The following is a 19938-nucleotide window of genomic DNA, read 5'->3' as shown; positions in this document are numbered from 1 at the left end:
TAAAAGTAATGAAGCAGGTTAATAAAACCTAAAAAGCGAACAAAGCACTTGGGTTTATTACTAGAGGGAAGCACTATCGAACTTGTGTAGATCCTTGGTTAGGCCTCACTTGGAGAACTGTACACAGCTCTGATCTCCATATTGTGAAAAGGACAGAGATGGACTAGAAAAGGTGCAGAAAAGTGTGATATCAGAACTGAGGGGTCACAGGAAAGATTGAACAGGTTGATTCCCTTTTGTTTTCTCAGCAAGAGAAGACCGAGGTTTGACCAGATAGAGCCTTTTAAGATTCTGAAAAGGTTTGATAGGATATACATAGACAACATATCTTCACTTGTGGGAGAAAACAAAACTAAGGCCCATAAATAGAAAACAGACACTTGTTAATCCAGGAAGGAATTCGGGAGAAACCGGTTTCTCCAGAGGGTGATGAAATGCTCTATCACAAGGAGTTTTTGAGGCGACTAACATGGATACATTTAAGGGAACCTAGATAAACACATGAGAGAGAAATGTTGGAAAGACGCGCTGCTGGGGTTTGATGAAGAAGAGTGGAAGGATTGAGTCTGATGTGGGCTATATGTGGCTGAATGGCCTGTTTCAGTGCTGTGTACTATCTTATACAGTATGTCTTCAGGTGAGAAATTGAACTGACCCCGATCTGTTATCTGTAAAATAGGCATAAAGGATGATGCAGCAGTCTTCAAAGAAGTGGAAGCAATTATCTTGGTATCCCAGCAAATGTTTTTCACTCGACAAACATCACCAAATTTAAATTATCTGGCTATTCATTCCACTGCTGCTTTTGAGACTTTGCTCTGAGCAAGATGGTAGCCATGTTTGCCAAAGTAACAGCAGTCTGAGGCATGCTAAGCCGCTGCACAAATACAAGCTGTTCTACTGTTAATTGCATTTGAACTGTTGCAGAAGGTAAGCAATAAGTTTGGCGAATCGGTACTATTGGAAGAGGGGAGAGGAAATCAGTGGTAGCCTCTTTGTGACTAGTTACAAATAAACATTGGTAAAAGAGTACAAATTTGTTTGACAATGATGTGTAATGCAGCTTTTGTCATCTGCTGCTTTGCATCTTTGGCACGATGGTTGGCGCTGCTGCCTCACAGTGCCAGGGGACTTGGGTTCAATTCCGACCTTGGGGGAGGTGGCACTGTGGGTTTCCTCCCACAGTCCAAAGATGTGCAGGTTAGGTGGATTAGCCATGATAAATGTACAGGGTTACAGGGATAGAGCGGGGTGGGTAAGATGCTCTTTCGGAAAGCCCGTGCCGAATCATTGGGCTGAAAGGCCTGCTTCTGCACTGTAGGGATTCTGCGATTTTAGTCATTTTATATTCCAGACAGGATTGAAATGTCGCCACAGTCCCCACAAGAGTCACAAGCAAGATCCAAGCTGACAAGATAAGGCATTGCACAGCCCCCCTCCCCAATCACAGGCTTGATCTGATGCTTGATCTTAGCCAAAAGGTGCAAACCAGCCTTCCAGCCAACTGAGTTAATCGACCTCCGTATCTGGACAGCACTATTATTATTAAAACATTCGGTGTTCTTCTGCTGCACCCCAATTGGTTTGGCTGTGTCCCTTTATGGCTCTCAATTCTTGTCATCAATACTCGGATCAGTTACAGATCAGACGACTACTTCAAGTGGTAAAAATTTAAGAAAGTTCATAGGTGAAGCAGACAGAGTCTCAGGACCAATAAGGTTTTTAATTGTTGAAAGGAAATCTGAAATAAAACCAGAAGATGCTGAAAATGTGCGACAGTTCTGACCGCCTCTGTGGGGAGAGCAATGTTCCAGGTCGATGATCTTTCATCAAAATGTTAATTGTTGTTCGATTAATGAATTATGCCGATTGAAAAGCTTCAGTTGCACGGTACAAGTCACCAGCTTTAAATTTTAAAGATTGCTTTGCATTCGTATTGATGGCTGGAGTGTGGCGTCTGAGCAACTTGAACTGTTTTTGATGTATTGTTGGTTGGTCACTGCTGAGATTGTGAGCCTTAAGTCATAGAGAGAGACTAGGGCAGCAATACCAGCATGTTCAGCTGGCATGAACCAGACTTCTGAGGGAGGCTGGGGTGGAGATAACAGTTTTGCAGCAACATTTTGAAACAAGAATTTTGCCAAAGGACTCGAGGGTGACACATGTTGCTGCTCCATTCAAAGAAGGGGAGGGATCAGTGAGGAAATTGTACGAGAGTTAGTCATAACTCTCTGTTAGATGATGTTAGCTTCAAGCTTGTTTGAGGGTTTGAGTTTAAGTTTATTTATTAGTGTCACAACTCGGCTTACATTAACACTGGTTGAACATATGTGGAGGAGTGCCGCACTTTGGCAGATGCCACATTTCAACTGTTGTTAAATCAAGCCTGTGTCTCCCCAATCGAGAGAATGCAAGGGACCTTACCGCTCTATTCAAAGATCAAGGGAGTTCCCTGTCAAATACGCATCCCACAATCTAAGCCCCAAAACAAATTGGTTATGAATTTTATTGCTGATTTTGGGATCTTGCTGGGGGCCAATTGGCTGCCTAATTCCCCTTTGTAACAGCGGTGATCATACCCTCTGGAAAAAGAGTCATTCCTTTCTTGGGAAGCACTTTTGGTTAAAGCGTGGAGATGGAAATTGCGATTAAAAATGTTCCATTCTGTATACAGTTGTACAACAGCAGGACAGTTACATACAGTTTTCATGGAATAATGGACAAAGTCAGAACACAATTTCCGAAACACTGGTAAAAATCCCACTGTACCTCGTATTAGAAATGGATATATCTATATACTCTAATCAGCAGCACAGTTGTTCAGCCACATATTGACCTACAGCCTGAAAGTCTCCTGATTGACCTTAGCAGTTTCTAAGTGGCTTTGATTTTTGGATGTGCTTTACCCCATTAAGGAGCATTAAAGGTATGAGCCAGCAACCAAACATCGCAGCCAAGATTTGGACTGCAGTTCCCATTTGTGCAGGATCTCCAGAGAACCACTAAAAAGAAAAGAACTGATTGTCTACACTTGCATTCCTGGGTGGGCGGATGGTGTTTGGAACCATGTGGAATTATCCTATTTAGGGCAGAACTGTTGAATGTAGGAACTGTAATGAAGAAAGCCAAAAAGCAGCCCAGTATTTCCCCCTCCAGGGGCCAAGTGGAAGCCTATTGTCTTTGGAACACAGCCCCTCAAGTCTCGAGCCAAATTTGGATTCTTTCCTGGACTGGATCTGGAACTAGCCTCCCCATTCCCGGAATACGCCTGTAGAGTAGCATTGTGGTTAGCACTGCTGCCTCACAGATCCAGGGACCTGGGTTCGATTCTCAGCTTGAATGACTGTCTGTGTGGAGTTTGCACATTCTCCCTGTGTGGGTTTCCCCTGAGTGCTCCAGTCTCCTCCCACACTCCAAAGATGTGCATGTTAGGTGCATTGGCCATGTTAAATTGCCCCTTAGAGTCCCAGGATGTGTATGTTAGCAAGATTAGCAGTGTAAATATGTGGGGTTTCGGGGATAGGGCCTGGGTGGGATTGTGGTCGGTGCAGACTCAATGGGCCAACTGGCCTCCTTCTGCACTGTAGGAATTATAGGATTCTTTAATAATCCTGGTATCAGGCCTCTTACCTTACACTTTTTATATTCCCTCCTTTCCTGCAATTAGGTTCCACTGTGTCCACTTCTTTTTAAGACCTTGGCACCAAACTTCCCCCTCTCCACCTTCCTCTCATCAGAGTTAAGTGATTGGGCAACAAGGTGGCAGATGGAGTGATGATGTGGAGAGATGTGAGGTTATTCGCTTCGGTCATAAGAATAGAAAAGCAGAATATTCTTTAAAAGGTTGTTCAAAGAGACTTGTCTGTACTTGTATACGGGACGCCAAAAATTGGCATGAAGGTACAACAAGCGATTAGGAAGACAAATTGCATGTTGGCCCTTATTGCAAAGGGATTGGAGTACAAGAATAAAAACATCATTCTGCAATTGTACAGGGTTTTGGTGAGACTGCATCTGGAATCCTGTGTAGTTTTGACCTCCATATTTAAGAAAGGATATACTTGCACTGGACGTGGTACAATGAAGGTTCACTAAATTAACTCTCAGGGAAGCTGGTGACTTAATTGTAATGGCACTGGACTAGGAGTGTAGAGGCCCAGCCAATACTCTAGGGGTCAAATCCCACTACAGCTAATGGAATTTAAATTCAATTAGTTGGGATAATTCTCAATTATCTGCTAGTGAGAATGGAGAATTTGACGCTCTGCCAAATCTCCTTTGACAGCAACGGGACTGGAGAATCCCGGCCAATATTTCGGACGGTGCCTCACAGCACCAGTGACCCAGGTTCAGTTCCCGGCTTGGGTCACTGTTTGTGTGGAGTCTGTACATTCTCCCCATGTCTGTGTGGGTTTCCTCCGGGTGCTCCGGTTTCCTCCCACAGTCCGAAAGACGTGCTGGTTAGGTGCACTGGCCATGCTAAATTCTCCCTCAGTGTACCTAAATAGACACCAGAGCGACTAAGAGATTTTCACTAACTTCATTACAATATCAATGTAAGCCTGCTTGTGACACAAATCAATAAAAAAAAATTCTGGAATATTAAGCTTGTATCGGTAATGGTAATCATGAAGCTATCATTGATTGTCGTAAAAACTCCTCTGGTTCACTAATATCTTTCTGGAAAGGAAAGCTGCTGTCCTAAATCAACCTGTGCAGAAGCAGGCCATTCGGCCCATCGAGTCTGTACCAACTCTCTGACACAGCATCTGACACAGACCAACCCACCGCCATGTAACCCTATTCATTTACCTCACTAATCCCCCTAATCTACACATCTTGGGACACTAAGGTGCAATTTAGCATGGCCAATCCACCTAACCTGCACATCTTTGGACTGTGGAAGGAAACCGGAGCATCTAAAGGAAACCCACGCAGATACAGGGAGAGCGTACAAATTCCACACAGACAGTGACCCAAGCCGGGAATCGAACCCGGGTCCCTGGCACTGTGAGGCTAACCATTGTGCAAGATGATTATTTGAATAGAAACAATGTACAGAGGTATGGCGAAAAGACAGGCAAATGGCACTAAACCACGATGCTCATTTGGAGAGCTGGTGCAGACATGATGGGCCAAACAGCCTCCTTCTACACCAGAACAATTCTCTGATTCCATTGCAGAATGTGATTCCGTAGTTGAATGTATTTAAGGCTGAGATAGATAGATGTGAATTAAAGGATCTGGGGAGCAGGTGAGAAAATGGAATTAAAGCCCAAGATCAGCCATGATTGTACAGAATGATGGAGCAGATTCAATGGGCCATATGGTCTATTCCTATTTCCTGTGTTGTTGTATCAGCTCAGATCCTGTCATCCACTCTACAAAGCTACTCAGCTAGGTATGGTAGCTTTGATTTCCCCAGCCAGATCTGCATCCATGTCTGCTCTTCACCACAATGATGAGCAAGGGTCCAGGAGATAATGTGGTGCATTTGCGAATCCTTTTAGAAACATTTGTGCAGTGCCCTGATGGTTTTGATGTGCTGTCACGCCTGTCTCTGTACAGTTGTTATCAGCTTTGGTTGAAAAGCTATTTGAATTCAGCAAAACGAACAGAAAATTCATCCCAAAGATTTCTATAATTACAAATAATTGGAGAATTCTTGACATATCTTCTCAAGCTGTATGCATGCTGCCACCAACTGTTATAATTAATTTTCTATGGAGTCATGACAGGATTTCTCAATTTGTATTGTTGACTTCTGTGAAAATAAGTGGGAGTGGAGAAGTGAGACGTGATAGTATCATATTCTCCAACATGAGTGCATGGTCAGCCACAGAACTGTACTGGAAGCCCTTTGAGTTGTTCAGGTGGAAAGCTGAACTGACAATCTTGGCTGTGCTTGGTTGAAGTCTCCGTTTTCTGAAGTCAGCTTCCAGAAAACAGACCTTCAGCGAGTGTTTCCTCAATGTCCTGGAGTTCTTTGGCCTGGAAAAGCAGGCTGCAATTGTGAAGAGCCCTGACTCTGTGGGAGGAGGATCTCTGGATCTGTAAATGGTGAAGAGAGAGAATTGGAGACAGAAACCTTTGTGTGGTCCTCCCATTAAAATAAGTTTTACAACCTGAAAACCTGGGAACTAATGCTGTCAAGAAGGTGACCCAGCCTCTCAGACTTCCATCTGAAGCAGCAAATACCCATGGGAAACTGATGTGACTTTGATATTTGGTAGAATGGGAAGAGGAGCGTTTGAGGCCTATTGATGGTCTCATTCATTCCTTGTCAGCTTTTAACAAGCACTTCAGACTCCATGAGAGAGAGAGTACAATTATTATGCACAAAGTGGCTGTGTGCTCTGATATTTTTGTGTCTATTTTCATCATGGTTACAACGTGAGGTTGTTAATTCTGGTCAAATCTATAACTGAAGGTTTTAACTTGTGACCTCCCACTTCCAAATGCTCCCCCCCCTCTCCCCCCCCCGCCCCGGCCGCCCCCGCCAACTCCTGCATCCTTTAGCCACCTCCCATGAGACTCAAGCCAATCTGGAGATTTGGAAAGCCCAGTATGAGGTGATTTGATTTGTTGTCACATGTATTGGGATACAGTGAAATGTATTGTTTCGTGCACACTGTACCGACAAAGTATACCGTTCATAGATTACAGAGGGGAGAAGGAAAGGACAGGGTGCAGAATATAGTGTTACAGTCACAGATACGGTGTAGAGAAGGATCAACTTAATATATGGTAGGTGCATTCAAAAGTCTGATGGCTGTTCTTGAGTTGGTGGGTACGTGTCCTCAGACTTTTGTATCTTTTTCCCGACGGTAGAAAGTGGAAGAGAGAATGTCCAGGGTGCGTGGGGTCCCTAATTATGCTGGCTGCTTTGCTGAGGCAGTGGGAAGTGTAGACAGAGTCAATGAATGGGAAACTGGTTTGAGTGATGGACTGGGTGACATCAACAACCCTTTGTAGTTTCTTGCGGTCTTGGGCAGAGCAGGAGCCATACCAAGCTGTGAAACATCCAGAAAGAATGCTTTCTATGGTGCATCTGTAAAAGTTGGGTGATTTGGATTGGGTGATTTGGTGCGAGCTTTCTCTTCCCCCAGGTTTGCTGGTCACTATTTTAACCTGACTTGATAATCAGAGCAGTGATGGAATCCTGCAGCACTTTCCTCTCGCAGCCTTTGGAGAAGCAAGAATTTTCATTTGGCCTGACCCATTCAAGTCAAACAAAGTCCCATCTGTGTTGGGTCCCTTTTATTTTTTCCTGGACTTATGCTTATCTTTCATCTGATGCACATTTGTGCCAGGAAAAAGACCTGAAAGGAAAGCTTAGTTTTCTGGAAGAATTTTTTTTTTACAGCCCTGAATAGGTTTTGTCTGATACAAACACATTCCACAAACACACATTCGAACGTGAGAGACCGGAGTTCTTTCAGTTTGTGAAATGAATATGTAGAAGATGGAAGGTGCTTAGAGTGACTCATGACACTTCCCTAATCTTGTACCATTTCATTCAGCAGCACCATGTTGGAATGCAACTAATAATTCTGGTTCACCAGTTAAATAAGTAAAAAAATGTAACATTTATTTTACATATAACTATAATACAGAGGCGTGCAGCCTCATGGTCGCCAGTCAGCTCCTGAGAAGGTTCTAGAACAGAGCCCCGAGCTCACCAGGGTGATTCCCCTGCTCCCCGATTGGTTCCCCGGGTCATGTGATTCTTACTTTGCAGCTGGATCCTTCCAGGGACAATCATCGCAATAAGCAGGCGTGAAGGCTCAGTGTTTACTCCTTACAATAGTTGCCACTTCTTGGGGCGAATTTTCCCATTCCGCCCACCACGAGAATCGTGCTGGGCGAGGGGCAGACCATGGAAAGGTCTGTTGACCTCGGACGGGATTTTCTGGTTTCAGGGCAAGCATGGTTGGAAAGTCTGCCCCTTGCCTTTGCATTTTGGTCACTTCCTTGTCTGAAGCCACTAATTGCTTGCTGCCCGTCAGGCCTGGATGTTTCCGGTTCCTCATTTATGCACCAATCTTCATGATTTTCTGATCAACGCCTCTTGGCTATTTGACAATTGCAGATCATAGGATCATAGAATCCTACAGTTCAGAAGGAGACCATTCCGCCCATTAAGTCTGCCCCGACCACAATCCCACCCAAGCCCTATTCCCATAACGCCATGCATTTACCCTAGCTGGTCCCCCTGACACTAAGGGGCAATTTAGCAAGGCCAATCCACCTAACACTCATTCGTACTGGATAACTTCCTTCACCCACTTTCCAGCAAGTGTCAGTGGATAGCCAGCAGCATGGAAATCTCTGGTTGGCTCCTCTTGTGCTCCAAGTGTGTGCTTAACTCCATTTTAGTGACTCACTTGAGGTCAATTTACAGCAGTTTGAAGTCGGGACACTCTTTCCCTGTTTATTTGTATTTTTTTATCAGTTTGCCGTGAGAGTTGGATCCTTTACATTCCAGGATTTCGTATTTTCATCTTTTGATTAGCAGGAAAATATTACAGACAACTTGCCTGTTGTTTTATTATGACCTTTTCTCTCTTGTATATTTTGACACCACCTATACAATCATTGAAGCATGTTGGTGCAAAATATATCTAATGTGTTCACCATCACAGAGCCACTTAGAATATGGGGGGTTGGGGGGGATTTTTCTGCCACGGGAGAAAATGGCAACACTGGTGAAAAATCCTGGGAACAAGAATCACAGCAGCGAAATCTTGTTCTCAGATTTTCCCCACCCCTCATTGGCAATGTAACGACGTTCCTGCCCAGAGAGGGTGGGAACCTTATTTAAATAAATTAACATATGGTTAAAGGACTTCCCCACCATACGTTTCCCACCTCTCTCCCCAAAATAAAGAACTCCCCACATTGGCAAGATTTACAACAGGTATTGAAAAATGCAAAGCAGTCGAGAGGAGCCCACCGGGGATGCAGAGATAAGTATAGCCCCGGACGAGAGACATGCCTGGGTAGTTCACTGGCAGTACCAACATGGCTGTGCCGGGGCAAGCCCTTTGGGGAACTTCTTTGGCTGCTAATTCCATGGTGATAGCAACTTCTAATACTTTCTTTCGGATCAGGTTGCTTTCTGTTAGCCGTTTTTGAATAGCCTCGCTCTGTAAGCCACAGACTAATCTATCTCAAATGGTGTCATTCAAGACATCCCCGAATTCAGTGTTCAGCTAGTCTCTTTAAGATAGCCACAAATTGTGATCAATTCACCTTGTTGGTCATGCTGGTGAAACCTAAACCTTTTGGTGAATAGTGACCATGCAATATTTCCACTATTTTATCGTGCCTGGTTTTTCTGGCTACAGCAGATTTCTCAGGAGGTTCGATGCTTTTCCCTACATTATGCTCAGGAAAGTTGGGACCACTATATCTGCCGCTATCTTGTACACTGGACAAAATAGTCGAATCTCTCCGTATATGAGTTCCATTGCTCTGTATTCTCATCAAATGGTACCAAAAATGCATGCCATTTTAACAATGGAAAGGGCTGTGGGAGCGCAATGTGCCTTGTAACTCTTAGCACTACCTTGCTTCCTTACTCCTCAAAACAAGGTAAATCTGAACTCAGCCTGTTTCCTTTCATGTTTTGCAACACCCCCCAGCTCTGAAGTTGTTGTTGCAAGGTCCTTGCTATTCAAGGTACTCTTGGTACTGTTAAAGATCTTTTTGGGCAGACCATGTGGCGAGCTTCTTTACAAAATTGTTTTCTCCAGAAACTTGGGTTATTTTTCGGTTCCGTCAGTGGCTGCGACCGTTATTTGGCACCCTTCCATCGCCAGCATTAATGTAGCAATGATTTAACTTATTTATCCTTCTGTTGGGTGTCCAAAATGCGGTCAGACATTTTTCTCTTTGTTTTTGGAGTGGCTGCAAGTGTGGTCCGATTACCTCGTCGCCAGTTTTCTATGTGGTGGTTGTAAAAGAAAGGTTGTGGACCTCAAAGGTTCAAACAAACAAAGAGCTTTATTGAAGGCTGTTAACACTACAGGCTGCTAAGATAGACTGACCCGTCGCCCGTGCAAACGGCTGAGAGCATCTTCAGCAATGTCATGTGATCGGTCTCTTGAAGTGCCCCTGTTCCAACGCAAAGCTGCTAGTGAGAAAACACATGAATGCACAACACTCCCCTTATGTGTTGGAGGGGGTTGCCCCGATGCTTGTCTGGGGGTAGGGGGGAACGGACGAATTGCCCCAGTGATTGGGGGGGGTGGGGGAGAGATTTTGTTTTAATGCAGATCGTGGCGCCCTTTAAAAATAGCACCTCGATCTCTGTGGCTCTCAGGCCCTGCCTTGGCACCATGACAATGAAAACCACACCCCCGGATATTCTGTGCACAGAGTGCCAGAGAATCTGGAGCGAAAACTCGGCTGTGATCGGAGAGCTACATGCCAATTTTCTCACCTCAGCCAACAGTGGCACAATGGTCAGCACTGCTGCCTCACGCGCCAAGGGCCTGGGTTCAATTCCCAGCTTGGGTCGCTGTCTGTGCTGAGTCTGCATGTTCTCCCCGTGTGTGCATGGGTTTCCTTCAGGTGCTCCGGTTTCATCCCACAATCCAAAAGACGTGCTGGTTAGGTGCATTGGCTAAATTCTCCCGAACAGGCACCGGAGTGTGGCAACTAGGGGATTTTCACAGTAACTTCACTGCAGTGTTAATGTAAGCCTACTTGTGACACTAATAAATAAACTTAAACTTAAAACTCCATGTACTTCACACAAGAATGCAAAATTCCATCCTATAAATATCTACCAGATTGGAAAGAGAAACAATTGATGAATGGTTGCACATCAAATGTTTGATGCGTCAATCATACAAATCCACTTGGGTGCCAGGTTCAGATCCTTGGTCAGGTTGGATGATAATATCGGGATGTGGGCAGATCTTATTTAATGTCCATCCTCAGCTGCTCTGAGAGAATATGTTCTTAAACTCCTTGTGTTGATGCAGTACTGATGGAAAGACTTGTGCAGTCTGACTTAAGTCAGGGTTGTGGCTTGGAGCTGCTGGCGTTCTTATGATGTTTCTGCTCTTGTGCTCCTTGGAAGTAAGAGACCGTTGGGTTGGGAAGGTGCAGTAGAAGTGAGCCTGCTGACTTGCTACAGTGGCTCCCAGTAGATAGTACATATGACAGGCGCTTGGGACGGGGAGCTGTGTGACCGTGATGTTGGTCAAGCACACTCTTTTGTCTTGGATAGTGTTAAGCTTGCTGTGTATTATTTTGTGTTGGGCCTGTAGAAGGTGAGAGGTTAGGATATGTAAGATTCTCCTGCTCTTGTCGTCACAGCTGGTCTCACTGCTACCCCCCCCCGCAACCTCTGTTGCTGGATGTTGATATTTTAAAATATTCTTTCATTGGATGTACTGACTTGGCCAGCATTTGTTTCCCATTCCTAATTGCCCTTGCACCCTCTTGAAGTGTTGCAGTTCGTGTGTAGGATTTTGTCATGGTCTACACCATATGGTATGGATTTTGAGGGATTCAACAATGGCAGTGCTTTGGAAGATCAGGGCTGAGGTGGTTAGCCTTTTCCTTGTTGGGAGATGGTTATTGCCTGACACTTATGCAATTTAAATGTTGCCTGACAATTTTAGTTGAAGCTTGGCTGCTGTCTGGGTGCTTTTCTGGACTGGTTTAGCTGCTGCATTATCAGAGATATTGTGAATAGGAATTAGAGGTATTAGAGGACTATTATCCTGTTTGGGAGAAAGAAAGACTGGCATGTTTAAAGTGCTTTCTATGGCCTCAGGGTATCTCAAAAGTGCTTAAGAGCCATGGACGCTTTTGGAGTGTAGTCACTGTGGTAATGAAGCCAACTTATGCACAGCAAGCTCCCATAAGCATAAATCATCAAATAAACTGGTTTATGTGATGTTGGTTGAGTGGTAAATATTGGTTTGGAGACTGGGGATAATGCCCCTGTGTTTCTTTGAAATTTCTTCCACCTATAAAGGCAGACAGATTCTCGATTTATCATCCCATATAGGAGACACCAGTAGTGCAATACTCCCGCGCAGGAGTCTCCTTCTAAATAATGTACCTGAGTTGCTGGGGTGGGACTTGAAACTACAACCTTGTAGCTCAGAGGGGTGGCACGGTGACACAGTGGTTAGCACTGCTGCCTCACAGCGCCAGGGACCCGGGTTCGATTCCTAGCTTGGGTCACTGTCTGTGCAGAGTCTGCACGTTCTCCCCATGTCTGCGTGGGTTTCCTCCGGGTGCTCCGGTTTCCCCCCTCAGTCTGAAAGACGTGCTGGTTAGATGCATTGACCCGAATTGGCGCCGGAGTGTGGCGACTAGGGGAATTTCACAGTAACTTCATTACAGTGTTAATGTAAGCCTACTTGTGACACTAACAAATAAACTAAACTAATAAAGTGCTGCCCCCATGGTAAAAGAGGATTGAAGTGTCCTTCCGAAAGAGCCTTCATCTTCAGAAGATGAGGAGTGAGAGGTGGCAGGGAAATACTGCTTGGAGTACACATTAAATCCACACAGATACAAGCAGAGCTTGCTGAGTTGCATGGCTTAGCTTTTTGAAACCGGTTCGATTCTCTGTAATGTGCAGCAATCAGGTGTATACGCAGTGCAGCCTTGACTGGGAGGGCAGGGTTGTGAGCCTGATGTCTGATCAATGAAGATAGATTGCGATGTGTCATCATGGGGATAATCATTAAGGGGGGGGGGGGGGGGGGGAGAGAATCACATGGCTTCATTTGTTTAGAGGCTTAGAGAATAGATCAGATTGCATCCAGTCGTATTAATGCTAACAGTCTGTGTGGCCAGCAATACAACCGGCTGAAATGGGATCACTTCTGTACATGATTTTTGATTCTGGATCGGAAAGCATTAGAATTTCCTGATAAAGTAGAATAACAGTGGTGAGTTTTTTTTTCAAAAATTATTTTTAAAATAGATATATGTTGGTGAATTTTTATTTGTAGTGTTTCTGTGAATATCGGCGTATTCTGACTTTGGGACTCCGATGTTTTAAAATGTTCATTTTTTTTATTGGGCTAAAAGTGTAAAAAGTGATTTTGTTCTTAAGTTTGCTTCAACAACAAGCAACTTTTTGAGTGGTTTTCCACGTTGGAAATTGAGCTGCTAAAACTAGCCCCTCAAGCAGCCCTGTTTTAATCACAATGTTTAACAGTGAGGAAATCAGCATTAATAAACACCCGAGCTGTTGAAATATTAGCTAATGATTTGGCCCATCCCTTGATCGGGCGGCCCGATGAGGAACAGGGTTTACTGGGTGTGTTACCTCTTGTGACCTGCACTCTTTCAATTCTGGTCTCTTGTGTATCCCCCTATTCCATCACTCCCCTTAGGTGACCATGCCTTTAACTGCCAAAGTGCTAAGCTCCGGAATTCCCTCACTAAACCTCTCAGCCCCTCAACCTTACTTTCCTTCTTTAAGATGCTCCTTAAGTCTTAACTCATTGACCAAGCCTTTTGTTCACCTGTCCTAATATCTGCTTACTTGGCTCTCTGTCAGGTTGTGTCTGGTAATGTTCGTTAGAAGTGCCCTGATGCATTTTATTACATTCTAGATGCTATATAAAGTCGTTGTTTTGTCCCTGAAATTGCAGGGCCTAATAGTCTGCAGTTCAGTGGGCCTGTGAATTGTTGACTGACACTGCCTGTTGTTTGCCAAGAGTGCCCATCTTGGCTTCTTCACCTTTTGACCGATTGTACTGATGGGCATCATGCCACCATCAACAAATGAAGGCTGCAACAAACAGGCAACTGGACTCCTGCATGCAAATTGGAAACAAAGTCACTTGACTAAAAAATGAAGTCTGGAACTTTCCAGGCCTCTTCACCCCACCCCTCTCCCCGGCGAGCTATTGAAATCTCCGTTCATATCAGTGGGACTGGAAGATCCCACTGGCATGGGGGAGTTGGAACATTCTGTTTTTAGGATTCTATTTTGTTTGGCTGGGTGGGATAATCGTGCTGGGATAGACAACTAAAGATTGACTTGGGGTTTTTTGAAATGTGATTCAGTATTTACAGTTACAGTCCAGATCAATGTGACAATTTAGGGCGGCACAGTGGTTAGCACTGCTGCCACACAGTGCCAGGGACCCGCGTTCGATTCCCAGCTTGGGTCACTGTGTATGTGGAGTTTGCACATTCTCCCATGTCTGCATGGGTTTCCTCTGGGTGCTCAGGTTTCCTTGCACAGTCCAAAGATGTGCAGGTTAGGTTGATTGGCCATACTAAATTGACCCTTAGTGTCAGGGGGATTAGCTGGGTAAACACCTAGGGTTATGGGGATAGGGCCCGAGTGGGATTGTGGTCGGTGTAGACTTGATCTGCCGAATGGCTTCCTTCTGCACTACAGGGATTCTATGATTCAATAAGATCGAAGCTTGTCATAAAACAGCCGGTCAGGAATACAAAGAAAACTGAAAGAGCAAGTTAAAATCAAAACATGGGCTGTGCTGATGAAGGGCTTGTAATGACGCACTTTCACAGACTTCATTAGAAACACAATAGGTATTTATTAATAAGAAAAACTGTACAGAGGCCACCAGCAACATGGCTGCACCTACTCCCCGACATGTCTTCTGCCTAAGAGAGGACTCCACCACCAACCCCCCACCCCCCCGGGGTGATTATCACATTACCACTCTCAGTCCTGATTGGCCCCCAAACCAGGTGACCCTTACTCTGCTATGTTGCCCCTAAAGAGACAATCACCACAAGTCACCACAGAGTTCTGCCCATTCGTCCTGTTTTATTGTCCGCTGATTGAACCTGTGTGTTTCCAGCAATGTCATTTTTTAAAATTAAATTCCCAAGTTAGATTAAGAAGAAGAAAATGGAGGGATGCGGGGCTGTAGGGGAGGAGCTGGGTTGCTCTTCAAAGGAACCAGCATTGGCTCAAGGGAACGAATGGCCACTTCTGTGCTGCACTGCTCTACATTGTAACATAAGGCAAGCACGGAGCTGCTAGGCTTAGCGTGTCTAATAGGATTGAATTTTTACCATTGCTTTTTCTAAGGACTTCAAAAATGAATGAGCGTTTTATTGGGAATAGCCTGCTGTCAGCAGAATTGACGGATTTGCCTGACACAGTGCTGTCAGACGGCAAAGATAGCGATAGATAGACGGTTGGCCCTAGGCTTCTTGTTTCTGTGGACAGTAAAGCTGCTTCTAATTAGCCGCTGAAAGTCTCGGTGCCTCAGCTGTCATAGATTTACTGTCACAAGTCTCGCACACGGCCCAGGGATCTCAATGCTCCAGTTGCTGCTGCTTTGCCGTGGATTATGTTAGTTGGTTCTTCGATGCAAACTGAGCTGGTAATTTTTGTGTAAAATGTGCTCCTCTCAGCAGCTCCGGCAATGTGTCCTGAGTTGTTTTCTTTGTATCCGAGTTGTTTTACAGTCTGGAGACATACAATGGGTAATATCTTTAAATTTCCATAAATTAGTAAATGTGATTGAATTACCAAGAACTATTGATATTTGAACTGAATCTACAGTGAGATTGAGTCACCATTCATTTGCTCAGGTTTTGACAGTTCTGGACAGGGAAATTGTACATATTTCATGGACTTTAGAAACAGGAATATCTTTTTGATCGTTTATTTTTCGTTTGCTCGAGGTAAAGGAATAGACTTGTGCTGTCAACAGATTTAGTGAGTGCGTAACCTGAGTCTGTATGAACTTGCTGATTTCAGCAGGAGCTGTTCAGTGTTGTACGTAGAGGGTCACATTCAGTCGCTTCAATTTGAGATAAGTGATAACTTGCAATTTAGTGTTGTGTTTTAGATTGCAATCCAGTTTTTTAAAACCCTTTTGTTTATAGATGTTTATCTGCTCTAGGAAAGTGATATCAGTTTTGGGAAATGGTGAGTTTCCATTTCAAAACAGCTCGTTTCAACGTGTGGATCTGAACTTAAGCCACAGTGAGATTTGTTCAGTATGTAAAACTATTCCTTTGAAAAGCTCTTGACAGCTCCGGACATGAAAATGGTGAATAGTTTTCAGCCTTGTGAAACAGAAGCATCTTTTGAACTGGATGTTATATTGTTTCTTCGAGGAAGCGGAGCAGTCCAGACTAGAAAGCAGAAGAAAGCTCCTTCCACCTGGTGCCATCAAATGCTCCCAAAGCCAGGTACAGCTGGATGCCAAGGTAAAGTTCCTTTCGCATTGCCCTAACTCGAGCTTCAATTGGCTCTTGGAGTGGGTGCAGTTTAAAGCTTGGACGACATGCCTCAGTTCAACACGAGAAGCCTGCAGCACCAACGTTGCCATCCCAACACCAGCCAGCACGTGCATTTTCTGGTACCGATTCGGGACACTCAGCAAGGGCATGTCTCAATATAAACTGGGTTGTGATTGCTCAGGGTCATTTCATTACAGATGGCGAGTCTTCGTTTTTCCACAGCAGGGTAAAGTCACTCGCCATTCAACAACGTATAACATGCTGATGATTAGTGAGAGGTTTGTCGTATGAAGAGAGATTGAACAGTTTAGGCCTATACTTTCTGGAATTTAGAAGAATGGGGGGAGATCAAATTGAGGCATACAAGATGGTAAAAGGTGTGGATAAAGTAGACATGGGGCGGATGCTTCCTGTTATGGGGCATTCTAGGATGAGAGGTCATAGTCTTAGGATAAGGGGTAGCAAATTTAAAACAGAGTTGAGAAGAAACTACTTCTCCCAAAGGGTTGTGAATCTGTGGAATTCGCTACCCCAAAGTGCGGTGGATGCTGGGACAGTGAGTAAATTTAAGGAGGGGTTAGACAGATTTTTAATTGGTAATGGGTTGAAGGATTGTGGGGAGAAAGCAGGAAAATGGGGATGAGGAGCATATCAGCCATGATCGAATAGCAGAGCAGACTTGATGGGCTGAATGGCCTAATTCAGCTCCTGTATCTTATGAACTTATGAGATATCCAATGACCAACATGTAGCCAGAAAGGCTAGACTAAGGTGCTGATGAAATGATCCATTTATTTACAAAATCAGTCGTAGTTCAGTGGGAGTTCTCTTGCTTCTGGGCCAGAAGGTTGCAGTCCCACTCCTCCCACTTGAGCACAAAATATGGGCTGGCATTCCCGTGCTGTGCAGCATTTACGGATGTGCCATCTTTCAGATTAAACTGAGGCCCTGTCTGCCGCCTTGGGTAGATGTAAAAGAACCCATAGAACTGATTGAAGAAGAGTGAAGTAATTCTCCCTGCTATCATGGTGAATATTTGTCCATTAGCCATTATTGTTACAACGTATTATCCAATTATTATCACATTGCTGTTTGTAGGACTTTGCTGTGTGTAAATTGGCTGCCTTTTTGTTGACATGGCCACAGTGACGACATTTCAGAAGTGTTTCCTGGGCTGCAAGGTATTTTGGGAATGTTCTGAGGTCATGAAAGGTACAATCTAAATGCAAGTATCTCTTAATGTATGGCACAGGGAAATAACCAACAGAAAGACAGAATTGCCGGCGCCAAGGTTATACCTCCCGCACTCCATTTTATTTCAAGTACCAAACATCCAAACCTTTAGCCATTCGCCATTAAGCTTTTAATTCCCATTTGTAGGGTTTGAAACTGGGATAGTTGAGATAACTGTGTGGGTGCGCAGAGTGAGTGTGTGTGTGTGTGTGTGTGCGCACAGGCAAGTATGTGTGCAGGTGTGTATGTGTGTGTGTGCGTGTGTGGGGTGATAGGCCAATGAACTGCCATGATAACTGCAGACAAATAACTGGTTTCTGTACAAGGCCAGTGTATTTATTTCTGGCCTATGCAAAGTGAGTTTAATCAGGCTTGTGTCTAAAACCAAACAAGTTACAATGAAACTGTAGATTGGATGAGAAGAAGGGAATTGCTGAGTACTGAAATAACAAAGTCAGGCTGACAAAAATAGACTTGCATTTATACAGCACCTTTCACAACCTTCCAAAGTGCTTTAAAATCATAGAAGCATTTTTGAAGTGCAGTCACTGTTGTAGTGTAGAGAACAAGTGTGTGTACAGCAATGTCCCACAAACAGCGATGTGATAATCACCAGATAATCTGTTTTTGTGATGTTGGTTGGGGGGATAGATATTGGCCAGGATGCTGGGGAGAACTTCCCTTCTTTTCTGTTCACCTGAGAGGGCAGATGGGATCTTGGTTCAACATCTCATCCAGAAGCTGACACCTTTGTTAGTGCAGCACCCCCAGCACTGGAGTGTTAGCCCAAAGTATGTGGCTGAGACTCTGGTGAAAGAGCTTGTTTTGGAGAGAAAGAGAGGAAGAGGTGAATGTACACACACAAGTCTCAGCATTTAGGCGTGTGTTTTGCAATATTGCTGGACATGTTTGAGTAAATCTACTACCCAGTGTAGAGTCTCAGAACTAAGTTCTGAGAATTAGAGGTGGAGGTCAGAGCATTCCACATTTGGTGCTCCCAATTTCATATGTCTTAAGAGAAAAGGTCTCTGATTCTCAGTTACACAGAATTGCTACAGTGCAGAAGGAGGCCATTTAGCCCATTGAGTCTACACTGACTCTCCGACAGAGTTTCCCACCCAGGCCACCTCCCAGCCTATCTCCATAATCACTCACCCCGCCAACCACCCCACCTACACGACTTTGGACACTAAGGGGCAATTTAGCATGGCCAATCCACCTAACCTGCACATCTTTGGACTGTGGGAGGAAACCGGAGCACCCGGAGGAAACCCACACAAACACAGGGAGAACGTGCAAACTCCACACAGACAGTTACCCGAGGCCGGTATTGAACCCGGGTCCCTGGCACTGTGAAGCAGCAATGCTAACCACAGTGCCACCATGCCGTTCTACACTGGCATGGAGAAAGACCTGAATAATTCTCCTCACTCCCCACCCCACTGCAGACTGTACCCCAAAAGGCCGTGGCTGAAGGAAAATTTCGAGGGTGGGTTTTTTTGGCATTTCCCACCAGCTTCCAGCCCCGCTGAAGGCGACTCCTGCTCCACGACGGGTTTCCCGGTGGCAGGACGGACAAACCGCCATAGACATTGATGGGACTGGAAGATCCCACCAATGGAAAGCTACCTCCGCTGCTGGAAAATTCCACCCCAAGTCTGAGACTGTTAGGTTTTTATCAGGCAGCTGAATCAGGGGGTGTGAAACCAAGGCTGGTTGCTACATGTTCCTATTATCCTGAGGACCAGATTTCTTCTGCATTCTTAAGACAAATTCAAGATGTTATCGGAACTAGATTTCTTGGTTGCGCTGTTTAATTACAGTGTGGAAAATAAATTTGACAGAGCCATTTACAGCAGTGCTAAGTGCAGCAAATGTTCGCTTCAGTTGTGGAATAATTAAAATGCTACCAGGCTTCCTGAAGCAATAGACAGCAATAGGTTTTGCATGCATTGAGGGCTGTGTGTTAACTGCTGATTGCTACCAATGAGCTGCCAATTATGTGAGCAGAAGATGCCTCTTACAGCCCTGATTACAAGTGAGATGAAAGCTAGGAGTTGGTTGGTGATCATTTTTGAACAGCTCGCTGCAGCTTCTGCTCTCCTCATGTGAACAATCATTGGATTAATTCAGCAGATTTCATTGAGTTCAGAGTCATAGAATCCCGACAGTGCAGAAGGAATCCATTTGGCCCATCAAGCCTGTACTAACAACAATCCCATTCAGGCCCTATCCCCGTTTCTCCACATGTTTACCCTGCTAATCCCCTGACACTAAGCGCAATTTAGCATGGCCAATCAGTGTAACCCATACATCTTTGGAGTGTGAGAGGAAACCGAAGCATCCAGAGGAAACCCACGCAGACACTGGGAGAATGTACAAACTCCACACAGACAGTGACCCGAGGATGGAATCAAACCCGGGTCCCTGACGCGATGAGGCAGCAGTGTTAGGCATTGTGCCCCTTATATACTTGTGTAC

General features: G+C 44.7%; 1 protein-coding gene across 1 annotated transcript in view; it reads left to right on the top strand.

Moving 5' to 3' along the window:
• Window positions 1-10343: 10343 nt before the first annotated feature.
• The window catches only part of nrcama (neuronal cell adhesion molecule a), a 56575-nt gene continuing 46980 nt past the window's right edge, over window positions 10344-19938 (top strand). The window contains exons 1-2 of the mRNA XM_078221345.1: window positions 10344-10469; window positions 15865-15964. Coding sequence (XP_078077471.1) covers window positions 10344-10469; window positions 15865-15964 — 226 coding nt within the window. The remainder of the gene's footprint in view (window positions 10470-15864; window positions 15965-19938) is intronic.

The sequence above is a fragment of the Mustelus asterias genome, chromosome 9 (genome assembly GCF_964213995.1).
Source record: "Mustelus asterias chromosome 9, sMusAst1.hap1.1, whole genome shotgun sequence".
Taxonomy (NCBI): domain Eukaryota; kingdom Metazoa; phylum Chordata; class Chondrichthyes; order Carcharhiniformes; family Triakidae; genus Mustelus; species Mustelus asterias.
The sequence above is the reverse complement of the archived record's forward strand: the minus strand, read 5'-3'. Positions and strand labels throughout refer to the sequence as shown.